We start from the raw sequence: 21,906 nt of genomic DNA, 5'->3' as shown, positions 1-21,906 counted from the left end.
TATCTTCATATGTTAATGTACGGCCTTTATGTATCAGTCACCGGGCACATCTAGAAAAGGACCCGCAGTACACCCATTATGATATTCCTATGTAACAAATATTAAGAAAAAAGGAGGTCATATTTTACCTAAAAGTTCTGCTGCAAAATGGCATTTAAAGGGCCGGATGTAATGAAGTTGGGGTTGGCCGGGGGTGCCCGGGGTCCTGGCCGGGGGTGCCCGGGGTCCTGGCCGGGGGTGCCCGGGGTCCTGGCCGGGGGTGCGGGGTCCTGGCCGAACTGTGATGGGTTATTTTTTAAAGCGGCAATTATTTATGAGGAAAGTCCATTACATCCGGTCCAGTACGTTATTGGTTATATTGGATTACATCTCCAGGTTTTTATCTTTCTGGCCAGTATAATATAGGGTATTAGGCTTGACAGCAATTTAATAAGTATTCACAACCAAGATCCTTTTCCATACAATTCCTACATGAAGTTTAGTCTCATTTATAGACTGGCATATAGTTGTTAGAATGATATACTGGCTTCATGAATGCCCATAGAGGTGGATTATTATCTGGCAGGACCGGAGTGCCAGCAGGACAGCCCTATGTCCTCCTATGTAACCTGTGGCTGTCACTAGAAGAGGAGCATTCATTCTTATATCCCATCTGCAGTGGTGACACCTGCAGGTCACTCCCTCTCACTGCACCCACCATATAGCTCACTGTCAGTCTCCATACAGCGGACGTAGGCCGCACTGACGTTACTCCATATATGGTGGGTTACTCATTCCCATCACTTTGTTTCTCACATTCCCAGTCAAGGTTCCTCAGATAGTGAAGATCCTGCGATCGGGGACAGCAGAGGGCCTGAGCTTCCAGTCCATCCTCCTGGAGCTGCTGGCATTGACGGGCACCATGGTCTACAGCATCACACACGGATTCCCGTTCAGGTGAGACGCAGCCTGGGGTCAGCCAGTTATTCCCTCACACTGCAGTGATCAGGTGAGACGCAGCCTGAGGTCAGCCAGCCAGTGATTCCCTCACACTGCAGTGATCAGGTGAGACGCAGCCTGGGGTCAGCCAGTTATTCCCTCACATTGCAATGATCAGGTGAGTCGCAGCCTGGGGTCAGCCAGCCAGTGATTCCCTCACACTGCAGTGATCAGGTGAGACACAGCCTGGGGTCAGCCAGCCAGTGATTCCCTCACACTGCAGTGATCAGGAGAGACGCAGCCTGGGGTCAGCCAGTTATTCCCTCACACTGCAGGGATCAGGTGAGACGCAGCCTGGGGTCAGCCAGCCAGTGATTCCCTCACACTGCAGTGATCAGGTGAGACGCAGCCTGGGGTCAGCCAGTTATTCCCTCACATTGCAATGATCAGGTGAGTCGCAGCCTGGGGTCAGCCAGCCAGTGATTCCCTCACACTGCAGTGATCAGGTGAGACGCAGCCTGGGGTCAGCCAGCCAGTGATTCCCTCACACTGCAGTGATCAGGAGAGACGCAGCCTGGGGTCAGCCAGTTATTCCCTCACACTGCAGTGATCAGGTGAGACGCAGCCTGGGGTCAGCCAGTGATTCCCTCACACTGCAGTGATCAGGTGAGACGCAGCCTGGGGTCAGCCAGTGATTCCCTCACACTGCAGTGATCAGGAGAGACGCAGCCTGGGGTCAGCCAGTGATTCCCTCACACTGCAGTGATCAGGTGAAACGCAGCCTGGGGTCAGCCAGTGATTCCCTCATACTGCAGTGATCAGGTGAGACACAGCCTGGGGTCAGCCAGCCAGTGATTCCCTCACACTGCAGTGATCAGGAGAGACGTAGCCTGGGGTCAGCCAGCCAGTGATTCCCTCACACTGCAGTGATCAGGAGAGACGCAGCCTGGGGTCAGCCAGCCAGTGATTCCCTCACATTGCAGTGATCAGGTGAGACGCAGCCTGGGGCCAGCCAGTGATTCCCTCACACTGCAGTGATCAGGTGAGACGCAGCCTGGGGTCAGCCAGTTATTCCCTCACACTGCAGTGATCAGGTGAAACGCAGCCTGGGGTCAGCCAGTGATTCCCTCACACTGCAGTGATCAGGTGAGACACAGCCTGGGGTCAGCCAGCCAGTGATTCCCTCACACTGCAGTGATCAGGAGAGACGCAGCCTGGGGTCAGCCAGCCAGTGATTCCCTCACACTGCAGTGATCAGGAGAGACGCAGCCTGGGGTCAGCCAGCCAGTGATTCCCTCACATTGCAGTGATCAGGTGAGACGCAGCCTGGGGCCAGCCAGTGATTCCCTCACACTGCAGTGATCAGGTGAGACGCAGCCTGGGGTCAGCCAGTTATTCCCTCACACTGCAGTGATCAGGTGAGACGCAGCCTGGGGTCAGCCAGTTATTCCCTCACATTGTAGTGATCAGGTGAGACGCAGCCTGGGGCCAGCCAGTGATTCCCTCACACTGCAGTGATCAGGTGAGACGCAGGCTGGGGTCAGCCAGTTATTCCCTCACATTGTAGTGATCAGGTGAGACGCAGCCTGGGGTCAGCCAGCCAGTGATTCCCTCACACTGCAGTGATCAGGTGAGAGGCAGCCTGGGGTCAGCCAGTTATTCCCTCACACTGCAGTGATCAGGTGAGACGCAGCCTGGGGTCAACCAGTGATTCCCTCACACTGCAGTGATCAGGTGAGACGCAGCCTGGGGTCAGCCAGCCAGTGATTCCCTCACACTGCAGTTATCAGGTGAGACACAGCCTGGGGTCAGCCAGCCAGTGATTCCCTCACACTGCAGTGATCAGGTGAGACGCAGCCTGGGGCCAGCCAGTGATTCCCTCACACTGCAGTGATCAGGTGAGACGCAGCCTGGGGTCAGCCAGTGATTCCCTCACACTGCAGTGATCAGGTGAGAGGCAGCCTGGGGTCAGCCAGCCAGTGATTCCCTCACACTGCAGTGATCAGGTGAGACGCAGCCTGGGGTCAGCCAGCCAGTTATTCCCTCACATTGCAGTGATCAGGTGAGACGCAGCCTGGGGTCAGCCAGTTATTCCCTCACATTGCAGTGATCAGGTGAGACGCAGCCAGGGGTCAGCCAGTGATTCCCTCACACTGCAGTGATCAGGTGAGACGCAGCCTGGGGTCAGCCAGTTATTCCCTCACATTGCAGTGATCAGGTGAGACGCAGCCTGGGGTCAGCCAGTGATTCCCTCACACTGCAGTGATCAGGAGAGACGCAGCCTGGGGTCAGCCAGTGATTCCCTCACACTGCAGTGATCAGGTGAAACGCAGCCTGGGGCCAGCCAGTGATTCCCTCACACTGCAGTGATCAGGTGAGACGCAGCCTGGGGTCAGCCAGTTATTCCCTCACACTGCAGTGATCAGGTGAAACGCAGCCTGGGGTCAGCCAGTGATTCCCTCACACTGCAGTGATCAGGTGAGACACAGCCTGGGGTCAGCCAGCCAGTGATTCCCTCACACTGCAGTGATCAGGAGAGACGCAGCCTGGGGTCAGCCAGCCAGTGATTCCCTCACACTGCAGTGATCAGGAGAGACGCAGCCTGGGGTCAGCCAGCCAGTGATTCCCTCACATTGCAGTGATCAGGTGAGATGCAGCCTGGGGCCAGCCAGTGATTCCCTCACACTGCAGTGATCAGGTGAGACGCAGCCTGGGGTCAGCCAGTTATTCCCTCACACTGCAGTGATCAGGTGAGACGCAGCCTGGGGTCAGCCAGTTATTCCCTCACATTGTAGTGATCAGGTGAGACGCAGCCTGGGGCCAGCCAGTTATTCCCTCACATTGTAGTGATCAGGTGAGACGCAGCCTGGGGTCAGCCAGCCAGTGATTCCCTCACACTGCAGTGATCAGGTGAGAGGCAGCCTGGGGTCAGCCAGTTATTCCCTCACACTGCAGTGATCAGGTGAGACGCAGCCTGGGGTCAGCCAGTGATTCCCTCACACTGCAGTGATCAGGTGAGAGGCAGCCTGGGGTCAGCCAGCCAGTGATTCCCTCACACTGCAGTGATCAGGTGAGACGCAGCCTGGGGTCAGCCAGCCAGTTATTCCCTCACATTGCAGTGATCAGGTGAGACGCAGCCTGGGGTCAGCCAGTTATTCCCTCACATTGCAGTGATCAGGTGAGACGCAGCCTGGGGTCAGCCAGTTATTCCCTCACACTGCAGTGATCAGGTGAGACGCAGCCTGGGGTCAGCCAGTGATTCCCTCACACTGCAGTGATCAGGTGAGACGCAGCCTGGGGTCAGCCAGTGATTCCCTCACACTGCAGTGATCAGGTGAGACACAGCCTGGGGTCAGCCAGCCAGTGATTCCCTCACACTGCAGTTATCAGGTGAGACACAGCCTGGGGTCAGCCAGCCAGTGATTCCCTCACACTGCAGTGATCAGGTGAGAGGCAGCCTGGGGTCAGCCAGTTATTCCCTCACACTGCAGTGATCAGGTGAGACGCAGCCTGGGGTCAGCCAGTGATTCCCTCACACTGCAGTGATCAGGTGAGACGCAGCCTGGGGTCAGCCAGTGATTCCCTCACACTGCAGTTATCAGGTGAGACACAGCCTGGGGTCAGCCAGCCAGTGATTCCCTCACACTGCAGTGATCAGGTGAGACGCAGCCTGGGGTCAGCCAGTGATTCCCTCACACTGCAGTGATCAGGTGAGAGGCCGCCTGGGGTCAGCCAGTGATTCCCTCACACTGCAGGGATCAGGTGAGACGCAGCCTGGGGTCAGCCAGTTATTCCCTCACATTGCAGTGATCAGGTGAGACGCAGCCTGGGGTCAGCCAGTGATTCCCTCACACTGCAGTGATCAGGTGAGACGCAGCCTGGGGTCAGCCAGTTATTCCCTCACATTGCAGTGATCAGGTGAGACGCAGCCTGGGGTCAGCCAGTGATTCCCTCACATTGCAGTGATCAGGTGAGACGCAGCCTGGGGTCAGCCAGTTATTCCCTCACATTGCAGTGATCAGGTGAGACGCAGCCTGGGGTCAGCCAGCCAGTTATTCCCTCACACTGCAGTGATCAGGTGAGACGCAGCCTGGGGTCAGCCAGCCAGTTATTCCCTCACATTGCAGTGATCAGGTGAGACGCAGCCTGGGGTCAGCCAGTTATTCCCACACATTGCAGTGATCAGGTGAGAGGCAGCCTGGGGTCAGCCAGCCAGTGATTCCCCCACATTGCTGTGATCAGGTGAGACGCAGCCTGGGGTCAGCCAGCCAGTGATTCCCTCACATTGCAGTGATCATATGAGACGCAGCCTGGGGTCAGCCAGTGAGTGAGGCCCTTGCACTGCAGTGATCAGGTTAGAGGCAGCCTGGGGTCAGCCAGTGATTCCCTTGCACTGCAGTGATCAGGAGAGGCGCAGCTTGGGGTCAGCCAGTGAGTGAGGCTCTTGCACTGCAGGGATCAGGAGAGGCGCAGCTTGGGGTCAGCCAGTGAGTGAGGCCCTCGCACTGCAGTGATCAGGTGAGACACAGCCTGGGGTCAGAAAGTGATTCCCTCGCACTGCAGTGATCAGGAGAGGCGCAGCTTGGGGTCAGCCAGTGAGTGAGGCCCTTGCATTGCAGTGATCAGGTTAGAGGCAGCCTGGGGTCAGCCAGTGATTCCCTTGCACTGCAGTGATCAGGAGAGGCACAGCTTGGGGTCAGACAGTGAATGAGGCCCTGCACTGCAGTGATCAGGAGAGGCGCAGCCTGGGGTCAGCCAGTGATTCCCTTGCACTGCAGTGATCAGGAGAGGCGCATCCTGTGGTCAGCCAGTGATTCCCTCGCACTGCAGTGATCAGGTTAGAGGCATCCTGTGGTCAGCCAGTGAGTGGCGCCCTCGCACTGCAGTGATCAGGAGAGGCGCAGCTTGGGGTCAGACAGTGAGTGGCGCCCTCGCACTGCACTGATCAGGAGAGGCGCAGCTTGGGGTCAGCCAGTGAGTGAGGCTCTCGCACTGCAGGGATCAGGTGAGGCGCAGCTTGGGGTCAGCCAGTGAGTGAGGCTCTCGCACTGCAGGGATCAGGTGAGGCGCAGCTTGGGGTCAGCCAGTGAGTGAGGCTCTCGCACTGCAGGGATCAGGTGAGACGCAGCCTGGGGTCAGCCAGTGATTCCCTCGCACTGCAGTGATCAGGTGAGACGCAGCCTGGGGTCAGCCAGTTATTCCCTCACATTGCAGTGATCAGGTGAGACGCAGCCTGGGGTCAGCCAGTGATTCCCTCACACTGCAGTGATCAGGTGAGACGCAGCCTGGGGTCAGCCAGTTATTCCCTCACATTGCAGTGATCAGGTGAGACGCAGCCTGGGGTCAGCCAGTGATTCCCTCACATTGCAGTGATCAGGTGAGACGCAGCCTGGGGTCAGCCAGTTATTCCCTCACATTGCAGTGATCAGGTGAGACGCAGCCTGGGGTCAGCCAGCCAGTTATTCCCTCACACTGCAGTGATCAGGTGAGACGCAGCCTGGGGTCAGCCAGCCAGTTATTCCCTCACATTGCAGTGATCAGGTGAGACGCAGCCTGGGGTCAGCCAGTTATTCCCACACATTGCAGTGATCAGGTGAGAGGCAGCCTGGGGTCAGCCAGCCAGTGATTCCCCCACATTGCTGTGATCAGGTGAGACGCAGCCTGGGGTCAGCCAGCCAGTGATTCCCTCACATTGCAGTGATCATATGAGACGCAGCCTGGGGTCAGCCAGTGAGTGAGGCCCTTGCACTGCAGTGATCAGGTTAGAGGCAGCCTGGGGTCAGCCAGTGATTCCCTTGCACTGCAGTGATCAGGAGAGGCGCAGCTTGGGGTCAGCCAGTGAGTGAGGCTCTTGCACTGCAGGGATCAGGAGAGGCGCAGCTTGGGGTCAGCCAGTGAGTGAGGCCCTCGCACTGCAGTGATCAGGTGAGACACAGCCTGGGGTCAGAAAGTGATTCCCTCGCACTGCAGTGATCAGGAGAGGCGCAGCTTGGGGTCAGCCAGTGAGTGAGGCCCTTGCATTGCAGTGATCAGGTTAGAGGCAGCCTGGGGTCAGCCAGTGATTCCCTTGCACTGCAGTGATCAGGAGAGGCACAGCTTGGGGTCAGACAGTGAATGAGGCCCTGCACTGCAGTGATCAGGAGAGGCGCAGCCTGGGGTCAGCCAGTGATTCCCTTGCACTGCAGTGATCAGGAGAGGCGCATCCTGTGGTCAGCCAGTGATTCCCTCGCACTGCAGTGATCAGGTTAGAGGCATCCTGTGGTCAGCCAGTGAGTGGCGCCCTCGCACTGCAGTGATCAGGAGAGGCGCAGCTTGGGGTCAGACAGTGAGTGGCGCCCTCGCACTGCACTGATCAGGAGAGGCGCAGCTTGGGGTCAGCCAGTGAGTGAGGCTCTCGCACTGCAGGGATCAGGTGAGGCGCAGCTTGGGGTCAGCCAGTGAGTGAGGCTCTCGCACTGCAGGGATCAGGTGAGGCGCAGCTTGGGGTCAGCCAGTGAGTGAGGCTCTCGCACTGCAGGGATCAGGTGAGACGCAGCCTGGGGTCAGCCAGTGATTCCCTCGCACTGCAGTGATCAGGTGAGACGCAGCCTGGGGTCAGCCAATGATTCCCTCGCACTGCAGTGATCAGGTGAGGCGCAGCCTGGGGTCAGCCAGTGATTCCCTCGCACTGCAGTGATCAGGTGAGACGCAGCCTGGGGTCAGCCAGTGATTCCCTCGCACTGCAGTGATCAGGTGAGATGCAGCCTGGGGTCAGCCAGTGATTCCCTCGCACTGCAGTGATCAGGTGAGATGCAGCCTGGGGTCAGCCAGTGATTCCCTCGCACTGCAGTGATCAGGTGAGATGCAGCCTGGGGTCAGCCAGTGATTCCCTCGCACTGCAGTGATCAGGTGAGATGCAGCCTGGGGTCAGCCAGTGATTCCCTCGCACTGCAGGGATCAGTACTTGCAGTACATGTGTGCCTGTGTTCATTGTTTGGGAACAGCGATGTGCAGAATGGGAGGCTGGAGTTACGCCTGGCAGCAGGGACAGACAGCGGGCGGCTGCGATGTAGGGATGACATGGTCGCAGTTCTCCTCACCCTCCCCTCTATCTCTTGCAGTGCGTGGGGTGAAGTGCTCTTCCTCATGGTACAGACTCTTATCATTGGGTTCCTGATCCAGCACCTGGGTGGACGCACGTCTCAGGGTATGGAGGCTGCTCGTTGTGTCTCCCTGTAATCATCCCCATTCTCTGCTGCTGCTGATCCCTGCTCTCCTCTCCCCAGGCGTTCTCTTCTTCAGTGTGTACTTCTGTCTCCTTGCCATCCTCCTGTCTCCTGTCATTCCAATGGTCCTGGTCACCGTCCTGCAGGCCAGCAACATGCCAGCCGTCGTCATCAGCAGGGTAAGTGCACTGTGCCACCCTGCAGGGGGCGGGGCGGTCTCATAGCTCCATGCTGTCTGTGCCACCCTGCTGGGCGCGGGGCGGACTCATAGCTCCCTTCTGTCTGTGCCACCCTGCAGGGGGCGGGGCGGACTCATAGCTCCCTTCTGTCTGTGTCACCCTGCAGGGGGCGGGGCGGACTCATAGCTCCCTTCTGTCTGTGTCACCCTGCAGGGGGCGGGACGGACTCATAGCTCCCTTCTGTCTGTGTCATCCTGCAGGGGGCGGGACCTACTCATAGCTCCCTTCTGTCTGTGTCACCCTGCAGGGGGCGGGACCTACTCATAGCTCCATGCTGTCTGTGTCACCCTGCAGGGGGAGGGACAGGCTGATAGCTCCCTTCAGTCTGTGTCACCCTGCAGGGGGAGGGGCAGGCTCATAGCTCCCTTCTGTCTGTGTCACCCTGCAGGGGGAGGGGCAGGCTCATAGCTCCCATCTGTCTGTGTCACCCTGCAGGGGGCGTTACCTACTCATAGCTCCCTTCTGTCTGTCACCCTGCAGGGGGAGGGACCTACTCATAGCTCTCTTCTGTCTGTCACCCTGCAGGGGGTGGGACCTACTAATAGCTCGCTTCTGTCTGTGTCACCGTGCAGAGGGAGAGGCAGGCTCATAGCTCCCTTCTGTCTGTGTCACCCTGCAGGGGGAGGGGCAGGCTCATAGCTCCCTTCTGTCTGTGTCACCCTGCAGGGGGCGGGACCTACTCATAGCTCCCTTTTGTCTGTGTCACCCTGCAGGGGGCGGGACCTACTCATAGCTTTCTTTTGTCTGTGTCACTCTGCAGGGGGCGGGACCTACTCATAGCTCCCTTCTGTCTGTCACCCTGCAGGGGGCAGGATCGACTCATAGCTCCCTTCTGTCTGTGTCACCCTGCAGGGGGAGGGGCAGGCTCATAGCTCCCTTCTGTCTGTGTCACCCTGCAGGGGCAGGACCTACTCATAGCTCCCTTCTGTCTGTGTCACCCTGCAGGGGGAGGGGCCTACTCATAGCTCCCTTCTGTCTGTGTCACCCTGCAGGGGGAGGGGCAGGCTCATAGCTCCCTTCTGTCTGTGTCACCCTGCAGGGTGTGGGACCTACTCATAGCTCCTTTTTGTCTGTGTCACCCTGCAGGGGGAGGGGCAGGCTCATAGCTCCCTTCTGTTTATGTCACCCTGCAGGGGGGGACCTACTCATAGCTCCCTTCTGTCTGTGTCATCCTGCAGGGGGCGGGACCTACTCATAGCTCCCTTCTGTCTGTGTCACCCTGCAGGGGGCGGGACCTACTCATAGCTCCATGCTGTCTGTGTCACCCTGCAGGGGGAGGGACAGGCTGATAGCTCCCTTCAGTCTGTGTCACCCTGCAGGGGGAGGGGCAGGCTCATAGCTCCCTTCTGTCTGTGTCACCCTGCAGGGGGGGGGGCAGGCTCATAGCTCCCATCTGTCTGTGTCACCCTGCAGGGGGCGTTACCTACTCATAGCTCCCTTCTGTCTGTCACCCTGCAGGGGGAGGGACCTACTCATAGCTCTCTTCTGTCTGTCACCCTGCAGGGGGTGGGACCTACTAATAGCTCGCTTCTGTCTGTGTCACCGTGCAGAGGGAGAGGCAGGCTCATAGCTCCCTTCTGTCTGTGTCACCCTGCAGGGGGAGGGGCAGGCTCATAGCTCCCTTCTGTCTGTGTCACCCTGCAGGGGGCGGGACCTACTCATAGCTCCCTTTTGTCTGTGTCACCCTGCAGGGGGCGGGACCTACTCATAGCTCCCTTTTGTCTGTGTCACTCTGCAGGGGGCGGGACCTACTCATAGCTCCCTTCTGTCTGTGTCACCCTGCAGGGGGAGGGGCAGGCTCATAGCTCCCTTCTGTCTGTGTCACCCTGCAGGGGGCGGGACCTACTCATAGCTCCCTTTTGTCTGTGTCACCCTGCAGGGGGCGGGACCTACTCATAGCTCCCTTTTGTCTGTGTCACTCTGCAGGGGGCGGGACCTACTCATAGCTCCCTTCTGTCTGTGTCACCCTGCAGGGGGAGGGGCAGGCTCATAGCTCCCTTCTGTTTATGTCACCCTGCAGGGGGGGACCTACTCATAGCTCCCTTCTGTCTGTGTCACCCTGCAGGGGGGGACCTACTCATAGCTCCCTTCTGTCTGTGTCACCCTGCAGGTGGAGGGGCAGGCTCATAGCTCCCTTCTGTCTGTGTCTCTCTGCAGGGGGCGGGACCGACTGATAGCTCCCTTCTGCCTGTGTCACCCTGCAGGGGGAGGGGTGGACTCATAGCTCCCTTCTGTCTGTGTCACCATGCAGGGGGAGGGACAGGCTCATAGCTCCCTTCTGTCTGTGTCACTGTGTCACCCTGCAGGGGGAGGGACAGGCTCATAGCTCCCTTCTGTCTGTGTCACCCTGCAAGATTAGAAACAGGCTCATAGCTCCCTTCTGTCTGTGTCACCCTGCAGGGGGAGGGGCAGGCTCATAGCTCCCTTCTGTCTGTGTCACCCTGCAAGATTAGAAACAGGCTCATAGCTCCCTTCTGTCTGTGTCACCCTGCAGGGGGAGGGGCAAGTTGTAATTTCCTTACTGTTACTTTCTCTAACGTCCTAGTGGATGCTGGGGACTCCGTAAGGACCATGGGGAATAGACGGGCTCCGCAGGAGACAGGGCACTTTAAGAAAGAATTAGGAATACTGGTGTGCACTGGCTCCTCCCTCTATGTCCCTCCTCCAGACCTCAGTTTGAATCTGTGCCCGGACGAGCTGGGTGCACCTTAGTGAGCTCTCCTGAGCTTGCTAAATAGAAAGTATTTTGTTAGGATTTTTTTTATTTTCAGAGAGATCTGCTGGCAACAGACTCTCTGCTACGTGGGACTGAGGGGAGAGAAGCAGCCCTACTCACTGTGGATAGGTTGCGCTTCTTAGGCTACTGGACACCATTAGCTCCAGAGGGATAGAACACAGGAACGCACCCTTGGTCGTCCGATCCCAGAGCCGCGCCGCCACCCCCCTCGCAGAGCCAGAAGCCGGCGTGAGAAGCAAGAAGACTTCAAAAGCGGCGGCAGAAGACTCCAGTCTTCATATGAGGTAGCGCACAGCACTGCAGCTGTGCGCCATTGTTCCCACATTAAACCCACACACTCCGGTCACTGTAGGGTGCAGGGCGCAGGGGGTGGGGCGCCCTGGGCAGCAATTAGAAACCTTTTGGCAAAGTGGGCATATATACAGTTGGGCACTGTATATATGCATGAGCCCCCGCCATTATTTTACACAAAATCGCGGGACAGAAGCCCGCCGCTGAGGGGGCGGGGCTTCTTCCTCAGCACTCACCAGCGCCATTTTCTCTCCACAGCTCCGCTGAGAGGAAGCTCCCCAGGCTCTCCCCTGCAGATTCACGGTAGAAAGAGGGTAAAAAGAGAGGGGGGGCACATAAATTTAGCGCAAAATCAGTATATACAGCAGCTACTGGGTAAACACTAAGTTACTGTGTAATTCCTGGGTCATATAGCGCTGGGGTGTGTGCTGGCATACTCTCTCTCTGTCTCTCCAAAAGGCCTTGTGGGGGTTCTGTACTCCAATAGAGCATCCCCTGTGTGTGTGGTGTGTCAGTACGCTTGTGTCGGCATGTTTGACGAGGAAGGCTATGTGGAAGCAGAGCAGGTACAAATGAATGTGGGATCGCCGCCGACGCCCGATTGGATGGATATGTGGAAGGTTTTAAATGATAATGTTACTTCCTTGCATAAAAGGTTGGATAAAGCTGAAGCCTTGGGACAGTCAGGGTCTCAACCCATGCCTGATCCTACAGCGCAGAGGCCGTCAGGGTCTCAGAAGCGCCTACTATCCCAAATTGTTGACACAGATATCGACACGGATTCTGACTCCAGTGTCGATGGCGATGATGCAAAGTTGCACCCTAAAATGGCTAAAGCCATCCGCTACATGATTATAGCAATGAAGGGTGTATTGCACATCTCAGAGGAAAACCCAGTCCCTGACAAGAGGGTTTATATGTTTGGGGAAAAAAGGCATGAGGTGACCTCTCCCCCTTCACATGAGTTAAATGAGTTATGTGAAAAAGCTTGGGAATCTCCAGATAGAAAACTGCAGATTTCCAAACGGTTGCTTATGGCGTATCCTTTCCCGCCAGCGGACAGGTTACGCTGGGAATCCTCCCCTAGGGTAGACAAAGCTTTTACACGCTTATCTAAGAAGGTAGCCTTGCCGTCACAGGATACGGCCGCCCTAAAAGATCCTGTGGATAGAAAGCAGGAAGGTATCCTGAAGTCCGTTTATACACATTCAGGTACCATACTAAGGCCGGCAATTGCGTCGGCCTGGATGTGTAGTGCTGTAGCAGCATGGACAGATACTTTATCTGAGGAAATTGATACCTTGGACAAGGATACTATATTACTGACCCTGGGGCATATAAAAGACGCTGTCCTATATATGAGAGATGCCCAGAGAGACATTAGCCTACTGGGCTCTAGAATAAATGCAATGTCGATTTCTGCCAGAAGAGTACTGTGGACTCGGCAATGGACAGGTGATGCCGACTCAAAAAGGCACATGGAGGTTTTACCTTTTAAGGGTGAGGAATTGTTTGGGGACGGTCTCTCGGACCTAGTTTCCACAGCTACGGCTGGGAAGTCAAATTTTTTGCCAGATATTCCCTCACAACCTAAGAAAGCACCATAGTACCAAATGCAGTCCTTTCGATCACAAAGAGGCAAGAAAGTCCGAGGTGCGTCCTTTCTTGCCAGAGGCAGGGGTAGAGGAAAGAAGCTGCACAATACAGCTAGTTCCCAGGAACAGAAGTCCTCCCCGGCTTCCACTAAATCCACCGCATGACGCTGGGGCTCCACAGGTGGAGCCAGGGTCGGTGGGGGCACGTCTCCGAAATTTCAGCCACCAGTGGGTTCGCTCACGGGTGGATCCCTGGGCTATACAGATTGTATCTCAGGGATACAAGCTGGAATTCGAAGTGATGCCCCCTCACCGTTACCTCAAATCGGCCCTGCCAGCTTCCCCCATAGAGAGGGAAATGGTGTTAGCGGCAATTCACAAATTATATCTCCAGCAGGTGGTAGTAAAGGTTCCCCTCCTTCAACAGGGAAGGGGTTACTATTCCACAATGTTTGTGGTACCGAAACCGGACGGTTCGGTCAGACCCATATTGAATTTAAAATCCCTGAACATTTACCTGAAAAGGTTCAAGTTCAAGATGGAATCGCTCAGAGCGGTCATTGCAAGCCTGGAAGAGGGGGATTTTATGGTGTCTCTGGACATAAAGGATGCTTACCTGCATGTCCCCATTTATCCACCACATCAGGAGTACCTCAGATTTGTGGTACAGGACTGTCATTACCAATTCCAGACGTTGCCGTTTGGTCTGTCCACGGCACCGAGAATATTAACCAAGGTAATGGCAGAAATGATGGTGCTCCTGCGAAAGCAAGGAGTCACAATTATCCCATACTTGGACGATCTCCTCATAAAGGCGAGGTCCAGAGAGCAGTTGCTGATCAGCGTAGCACACTCTCGGGAAGTGTTGCAACAGCATGGCTGGATTCTGAATATTCCAAAGTCGCAGCTGATTCCTACGACGCGTCTGCCCTTCCTGGGCATGATTCTGGCACAGACCAGAAGAAGGTTTTTCTCCCGGCGGAGAAGGCTCAGGAGCTCGTGACTCTGGTCAGAGACCTCTTAAAACCAAAATAGGTGTCGGTGCATCACTGCACGCGAGTCCTGGGAAAGATGGTGGCGTCATACGAAGCCATTTCCTTCGGCAGGTTCCATGCGAGGACCTTTCAGTGGGATCTGTTGGACAAGTGGTCCGGATCGCATCTTCAGATGCAGCGGCTGATCACCCTGTCCCCCAGGGCCAGGGTGTCTCTTCTGTGGTGGCTGCAGAGTGCTCACCTTCTCGAGGGTCGCAGGTTCGGCATTCAGGACTGGGTCCTGGTGACCACGGATGCAAGCTTCCGAGGGTGGGGGGCAGTCACACAGGGAAGAAATTTCCAGGGTCTGTGGTCAAGTCAGGAGACTTGTCTGCACATCAATATCCTGGAACTAAGGGCCATATACAACGCCCTAAGTCAAGCGGAGCCTCTGCTTCGCAACCAACCGGTGCTGATTCAGTCAGACAACATCACCGCAGTGGCTCATGTAAACCGCCAAGGCGGCACAAGGAGCAGGGTGGCGATGGCGGAAGCCACCAGAGTTCTTCGCTGGGCGGAGAATCACGTAAAAGCACTGTCAGCAGTGTTCATTCCGGGAGTGGACAACTGGGAAGTAGACTTCCGCAGAAGGCACGACCTCCACCCGGGAGAGTGGGGACTTCATCAAGAAGTCTTCACGCAGATTACAAGTCGATGGGAACTGCCACAGGTGGACATGATGGCATCCCGCCTCAACAAAAAGCTACAAATGTATTGCGCCAGGTCAAGAGACCAGACCCTCAGGCGATAGCTGTGGACGCACTAGTGACACCGTGGGTGTTCCAGTCGGTTTATGTGTTTCCTCCTCTTCCTCTCATACCCAAGGTGCTGAGAATCGTAAGAAAAAGAGTGAGAACAATACTCATTGTTCCGGATTGGCCAAGAAGGACTTGGTATCCGGAACTGCAAGAAATGCTCACAGAGGACCCATGGCCTCTGCCTCTCAGACAGGATCTGTTGCAACAGGGGCCCTGTCTGTTCCAAGACTTACCGCGGCTGCGTTTGACGGCATGGCGGTTGAACGCCGGATCCTAGCAGAAAAAGGCATTCCGGATGAGGTTATTCCTACGCTAATAAAGGCTAGGAAGGACGTGTCGGCTAAACATTATCGCTGTATATGGCGAAAATATGTTGCTTGGTGTGATGCCAGGAATGCCCCTACAGAGGAATTCCAGCTGGGCCGTTTCCTTCACTTCCTACAGTCGGGAGTGACTATGGGCTTGAAATTGGGGTCCATTAAGGTCCAGATTTCAGCCCTATCCATTTTCTTTCAAAAGGAACTGGCGTCTCTTCCTGAAGTTCAGACGTTTGTAAAGGGAGTGCTGCATATTCAGCCCCCTTTTGTGCCACCAGTGGCACCTTGGGATCTTAACGTGGTGTTGAATTTCCTGAAATCACACTGGTTTGAGCCACTTAAAACCGTGGAGTTAAAATATCTCACGTGGAAGGTGGTCATGCTATTGGCCTTAGCTTCGGCTAGGCGTGTGTCAGAATTGGCGGCTTTGTCACATAAAAGCCCCTATCTGGTTTTCCATATGGACAGGGCAGAATTACGGACTCGTCCGCAATTTCTGCCAAAAGTGGTGTCATCTTTTCATTTGAACCAACCTATTGTGGTGCCTGCGGCTACTCGTGACTTGGAGGATGCCAAGTTACTAGATGTAGTCAGGGCTTTGAAGGTTTATGTAGCCAGAACGGCTGGAGTCAGGAAAACTGAGTCGCTGTTTATCCTGTATGCATCCAACAAGCTGGGTGTTCCTGCTTCAAAGCAAACTATTGCTCGCTGGATCTGTAACACGATTCAGCAGGCTCATTCTGCGGCTGGATTGCCGTCTCTAAAATCAGTAAAAGCCCATTCCACTAGGAAGGTGGGCTCTTCTTGGGCGGCTGCCCGAGGGGTCTCGGCATTACAGCTTTGCCGAGCAGCTACTTGGTCGGGTTCAAACACTTTTGCAAAGTTCTACAAGTTTGATACCCTGGCTGAGGAGGACCTTGTGTTTGCTCATTCGGTGCTGCAGAGTCATCCGCACTCTCCCGCCCGTTTGGGAGCTTTGGTATAATCCCCATGGTCCTTACGGAGTCCCCAGCATCCACTAGGACGTTAGAGAAAATAATATTTTACTTACCGGTAAATCTATTTCTCATATCTCATATCTCATATCTCTCCCAAGTGCGGACTTCTTCTGCAATACTTGTATATAGTTATTGCTTAAATAAGGGTTATGTTATGGTTGCATCAGGTTTATCTGATGCTCTGTTGTTGTTCATACTGTTAACTGGGTAAGTTTATCACGAGTTATACGGTGTGATTGGTGTGGCTGGTATGAGTCTTACCCTGGATTCCAAAATCCTTTCCTTGTACTGTCAGCTCTTCCGGGCACAGTTTCCTTAACAGGTCTGGAGGAGGGGCATAGAGGGAGGAGCCAGTGCACACCAGTATTCCTAATTCTTTCTTAAAGTGCCCTGTCTCCTGCGGAGCCCGTCTATTCCCCATGGTCCTTACGGAGTCTCCAGCATCCACTACGGACTACGAGAAATAGATTTACCGGTAAGTAAAATCTTATTATTTTATCTCCACAGCTTATACAAGCAATGACAAACTATAGGAATGGCCATACTGGGCAGTTATCTGCAGTGACAATTGCACTATTGTTTCTTGGGTCGTTGGCTCGAATATTCACTTCAATTCAGGTAATACACTCTACATGTATATCATAGTGGTTCTGTGCATATATACTGTACAGTACATGTCATGGGGTAGTAGTGTATGTACTGGCCTTTTTGTTTATGTCATGATGTAGTAGTATCTTCTGGACTGTGTGTGTATATATGGCATGGTGTAGTAGTGTCTGTACTGGGCTGTGTGTGTGTGTATATATGGCATGGTGTAGTAGTGTCTGTACTGGGTTGTGTGTGTATATATGGCATGGTGTAGTAGTGTCTGCACTCAGCTGTGTATCTATATATGGCATGGTGAAGTAGTGTCTGCACTCGGCTGTGTATCTATATATGGCATGGTGCAGTAGTGTCTGTACTGGGCTGTGTGTATATATATATAATGGCATGGTGTAGTAGTGTCTGTACTGGGCTGTGTGTGTGTATATATGGCATGGTGTAGTAGTGTCTGTACTGTGTGTGTATATATGGCATGGTGTAGTAGTGTCTGTACTGGGCTGTGTGTGTATATATGGCATGGTGTAGTAATGTCTGTACTGGACGGTGTATGTATATATGGCATGCTGTCTGTGTGTATATGGCATGGTACAGTAGTGTCTATTGGGCTGTGTGTGCATGTATATACTGTATGGCATAGTGTAGTGTCTGTACTGGGCTGTGCGTGTGTATATGGCATGGTGTAGTAGTGTCTGTACTGGGCTGTGTGTGTATATATGGCATGGTATAGTAGTGTCTGTACTGAGCTGTGTGTGTGTGTATATAGCATGGTGCAGTATCTGTACTGGGCTGTGTGTGTATATATGGCATGGTATAGTAGTGTCTGTACTTGGCTGTGCGTATATATGGCATGGTGTAGTAGTGTCAATACTGGGCTGTGTGTGTATATATGGCATTGTGTAGTAGTGTCTGCACTGGGCTGTGTGTGTGTGTGTATATGGCATGGTGTAGTAGTGTCTGTACTGGGCTGTGTGTGTATATATGGCATAGTGGAGATGTGTACTGGGGTGTGTGTGTGTGTGTGTGTGTATGTGTATATGTATATATATATATATATATATATAGATAGATAGATAGATAGATAGATATGGACAGCCGGCACTCACTCCAACCAGCATGAAAACACCCAGGTGCCTTCTGTATTAGTTTTGCAACCAAGTATATAGAAGAAAAGCAGCGGCACTCTCAGGTTTTTGATTCAAAGAAAACGGGACACAGCGGTCACAGGTTCAAAATTCAACGTTTCGATATTTTACTATCGTCATCAGGATAAGAACATTACAAACAAACAATACTTAAATAGCTACTCACCCCACCTCGTGTAGACCATCGTCGCGAGTACCGGGTCCAGTGACGACACTCCATAGCGCCGCGCACTTCCTGTGCGCCCGGCCGTGCAGACGGTCACCTAGCAACCAATAAACAAAACACTGTGTGTGTACATTAATGGATCAGAGACAAGCTAACCACTCGAGGACTAAAGGAGTGGGACACATAAGGCACATCAGCCTGTCATGGGTATAATACAAACTTATGTATACATGCTATGGAGTGTCGTCACTGGACCCGGTACTCGCGACGATGGTCTACACGAGGTGGGGTGAGTAGCTATTTAAGTATTGTTTGTTTGTAATGTTCTTATCCTGATGAAGATAGTAAAATATCGAAACGTTGAATTTTGAACCTGTGACCGCTGTGTCCCGTTTTCTTTGAATCAAAAACCTGAGAGTGCCGCTGCTTTTCTTATATATATATATATATATAGTCGAACGTGTGGTGGCACTCAGAATAAAGACAACACAGGCAACGCTGATGCAGTCAACGTTTCAGGGATGGCTCCCTTTTATCAAGACACGACCAGCAACCTGTGATACATGAAATATATATACATACCGGTAGCCTGCACATCTCCAATCGCGTGGTTCTAGCCGCCTCCCACCGACCCCGGGCAAACACGTCATCTGCACGGGCCGGCGCCGAGAATCGACGTCGGACAGGCAGGGGGGTGCGGCCCGGACCACACGTCAGATCGTTACCAGGCAACCGCAAACAACAGGAAATGTGAACATACAAATACAGATAAATAATACAAACAGTTAAGAACCATAACCACATAATTAAAAACACCTGAACATAAGTTAATCAATACCCGGCAACCCGCTAATATATAGCAGAGTAGTATAATAATGTCAGCGAGCAAAAACACCAGAAACAATACTTATAAATATCTGAGCATAAGAATGCTCCGAAATCAATGCTGTATCCATCTTTAATCTTAAATCTAAAAAAGATCATAGCTGTATGGTTTGCTTGCAAAAACAATGTAATTAACCTAATTGGTATATTAGTATAGAGCTAATAATACCGCACACTATATATAACATGTATATAGCCTCAACACGGCATTTTATATGCCATATGAAGCATAAAGACCTAAATGAAACCCCTCATACACCCTGAATGAGCAAATGATTTCGAATACGTGTTATTTAAGCAGAAAAGTTTACAAAAAGCAATTGAAACTAAGTGCCTCATTGAGGCCCAGTGGATGCACCGTTTGAAGGGTGTGTATCCACCATGCCTCTTTTCTCAGAAGTGCCTGACCTCTGTCACCACCTTTTTTATTTAATGGAACGTGATCGATCATTTTGTAGCGGATTGACGCTAAACTGTGATTACAATTTTTAAAGTGTCGTGCTACTGGGAGATCGCTACCTTTGCCTTCTAAGGCAGCCCGTATGCTGGACCTATGAAGTGCGATTCTCTCCTTGAACTGTCTGATGCTTTTACCAACATAAAGTAGCCCACAAGGGCACTTAATATAGTACACTATAAACTTGCTACTGCAGGTCAGGGTATATTTAATATTAAAAAGTTTGCCAGATCTGGGGTGATTAAAAGTGCTGCCCGGTTCCAAGCAGCTACAAGTAGTGCATCCTGTACACCTGTAGTTGCCTGGTTTACGGGTCAAAAAATGTGGCAATTTTTCTTGACCAAAATCAGAAATGTCGTTATGGACTACTATATCTTTAATGTTGCGACCCCTCCTATACGCTGCCATAAGAGTGGTGTCCTTAAAGCTGGGTAGATCTTTGTCCCTAGCAATCACCGGCCATATGCCTTTAGCTTGATGATTTAAGGTCTTACTGGCGGTTGTATAATCCTGTGTCCAAATCATCTTATTTGAAACCTTTTCAGAATCTTTATGGACAAGCGTATCTTGTCTCGATGTACTAAGTGCTTTCTCCATTGCCTGCTTAAGGGATTCTTGAGAATACCCTCTAGCTGTAAATTTTTTTGCCATATTCAGCATTTGATTTCTGGCATCTTCCTCATTGCTGCAAATCCTTCTGATTCTCAGAAACTGAGAAAATGGAAGACTCCATTTCATAGGTTCTGGATGATGGCTATTAGCCCTCAACAAGGTATTGCGATCGGTGGGTTTGTAATACATGCTGGTAACGATATTACAATTACTGTCAACTGAAATAGCCACATCTAAATAGTGGACAGTATTGTAGCTGCATTCATAGGTGAATTTTATAGCGGCATCCTTCTGGTTCACCTGGAAAATCATTTCCTCAAAATCCTGTTGCGTACCCGACCAAATCATCAAAATATCGTCGATGTAACGACGAAATAAGATGATGTGTTGGGAATATGACGCATTATCAAAGAACAACTGTTTTTCTATTTCGCTCATGAAAATATTTGCGAAACTGGGTGCCACACATGATCCCATGGCGCACCCAGTCCGCTGGCGAAAGATTTTTTTATCAAACAGAAAATAATTCCTGTCTAAGGTCAATGCAAGTAGTCGAACAAAAAAATTAATATCAGGACCTGAATAATCAATATTAGATTCTAAGAAAGATCGCATCACAGCTAAACCCCTATCATGGGGAATGCTGGTATACAAATTAACCACATCGATGGTACAAAGCAAAAATCTAGCTGGAAGAGGAGAAATAGATTGCAGTACTCTAATGAGAGAGGTAGTATCCATCAGGCATAATGGTAGACTCGATATCAAGGGCTGTAAATAATAGTCCAGGTAACGAGATAAATTATAATACAACGAGTCTCTGGCAGCGATGATGGGACGTCCCGGTGGATTGACCGTGTCCTTATGAAGTTTGGGAATCGTATAAAACGTGGGAATCTTGGGCCAAGCAACTGTTAAGGCTTCTTTAGTTGCTACTGTTATAATGTTGGTAGACACTGCTGTTTGTAAGATCGAATCAAGTTCCATTTTGTATTGAATGGTGGGATCGTCTGGCAAAATTTCGTACACCGCTGTGTCGTTCAATTGACGATATGCTTCATTCCTGTAGCTAGTTACATCTTGGACTACGATTCCGCCGCCCTTATCCGCCAGGCGGATCGTGATGTCATCGTATTTTCCAAGGTTGCTGAGTGCCACCTGCTCATTTTTAGAGAGGTTATATGGTCCTTTATATTTGTGTGAGGACGCTTCATTGACATAAGATTCCAAACAGCCAGAAAAACTTTTAATGCTTTTATTAAGTGTTGATGGATTAAACACTGACTTTTCTCTATCGTCCTAGTGGATGCTGGGGTTCCTGAAAGGACCATGGGGAATAGCGGCTCCGCAGGAGACAGGGCACAAAAAGTAAAGCTTTTCCAGATCAGGTGGTGTGCACTGGCTCCTCCCCCTATGACCCTCCTCCAGACTCCAGTTAGATTTTTGTGCCCGGCCGAGAAGGGTGCAATCTAGGTGGCTCTCCTAAAGAGCTGCTTAGAAAAAGTTTAGCTTAGGTTTTTTATTTTACAGTGAGTCCTGCTGGCAACAGGATCACTGCAACGAGGGACTGAGGGGAGAAGAAGTGAACTCACCTGCGTGCAGGATGGATTGGCTTCTTGGCTACTGGACATCAGCTCCAGAGGGACGATCACAGGTACAGCCTGGATGGTCACCGGAGCCGCGCCGCCGGCCCCCTTGCAGATGCTGAAGTCAGAAGAGGTCCAGAATCGGCGGCTGAAGACTCCTGCAGTCTTCTAAAGGTAGCGCACAGCACTGCAGCTGTGCGCCATTTTCCTCTCAGCACACTTCACACGCAGTCACTGAGGGTGCAGGGCGCTGGGGGGGGGCGCCCTGGGAGGCAAATGTAACCTATATAAAGGCTAAAAATACCTCACATATAGCCCCCAGAGGCTATATGGAGATATTTAACCCCTGCCTGGATTCACTAA

At 52.6% G+C, this 21,906-nt stretch overlaps 1 protein-coding gene across 1 annotated transcript in view; it reads left to right on the top strand.

Annotated features, from left to right (window-relative positions):
- The window catches only part of MPDU1 (mannose-P-dolichol utilization defect 1), a 58,444-nt gene that overhangs the window by 19,418 nt on the left and 17,120 nt on the right, over positions 1–21,906 (top strand). Inside the window, exons 3-6 of the mRNA XM_063930669.1 lie at positions 804–936; positions 8,019–8,104; positions 8,184–8,302; positions 16,600–16,710. Coding sequence (XP_063786739.1) covers positions 804–936; positions 8,019–8,104; positions 8,184–8,302; positions 16,600–16,710 — 449 coding nt within the window. The remainder of the gene's footprint in view (positions 1–803; positions 937–8,018; positions 8,105–8,183; positions 8,303–16,599; positions 16,711–21,906) is intronic.

The sequence above is a fragment of the Pseudophryne corroboree genome, chromosome 6 (assembly GCF_028390025.1).
Source record: "Pseudophryne corroboree isolate aPseCor3 chromosome 6, aPseCor3.hap2, whole genome shotgun sequence".
Classification (NCBI taxonomy): domain Eukaryota; kingdom Metazoa; phylum Chordata; class Amphibia; order Anura; family Myobatrachidae; genus Pseudophryne; species Pseudophryne corroboree.
The sequence above is the reverse complement of the archived record's forward strand: the minus strand, read 5'-3'. Positions and strand labels throughout refer to the sequence as shown.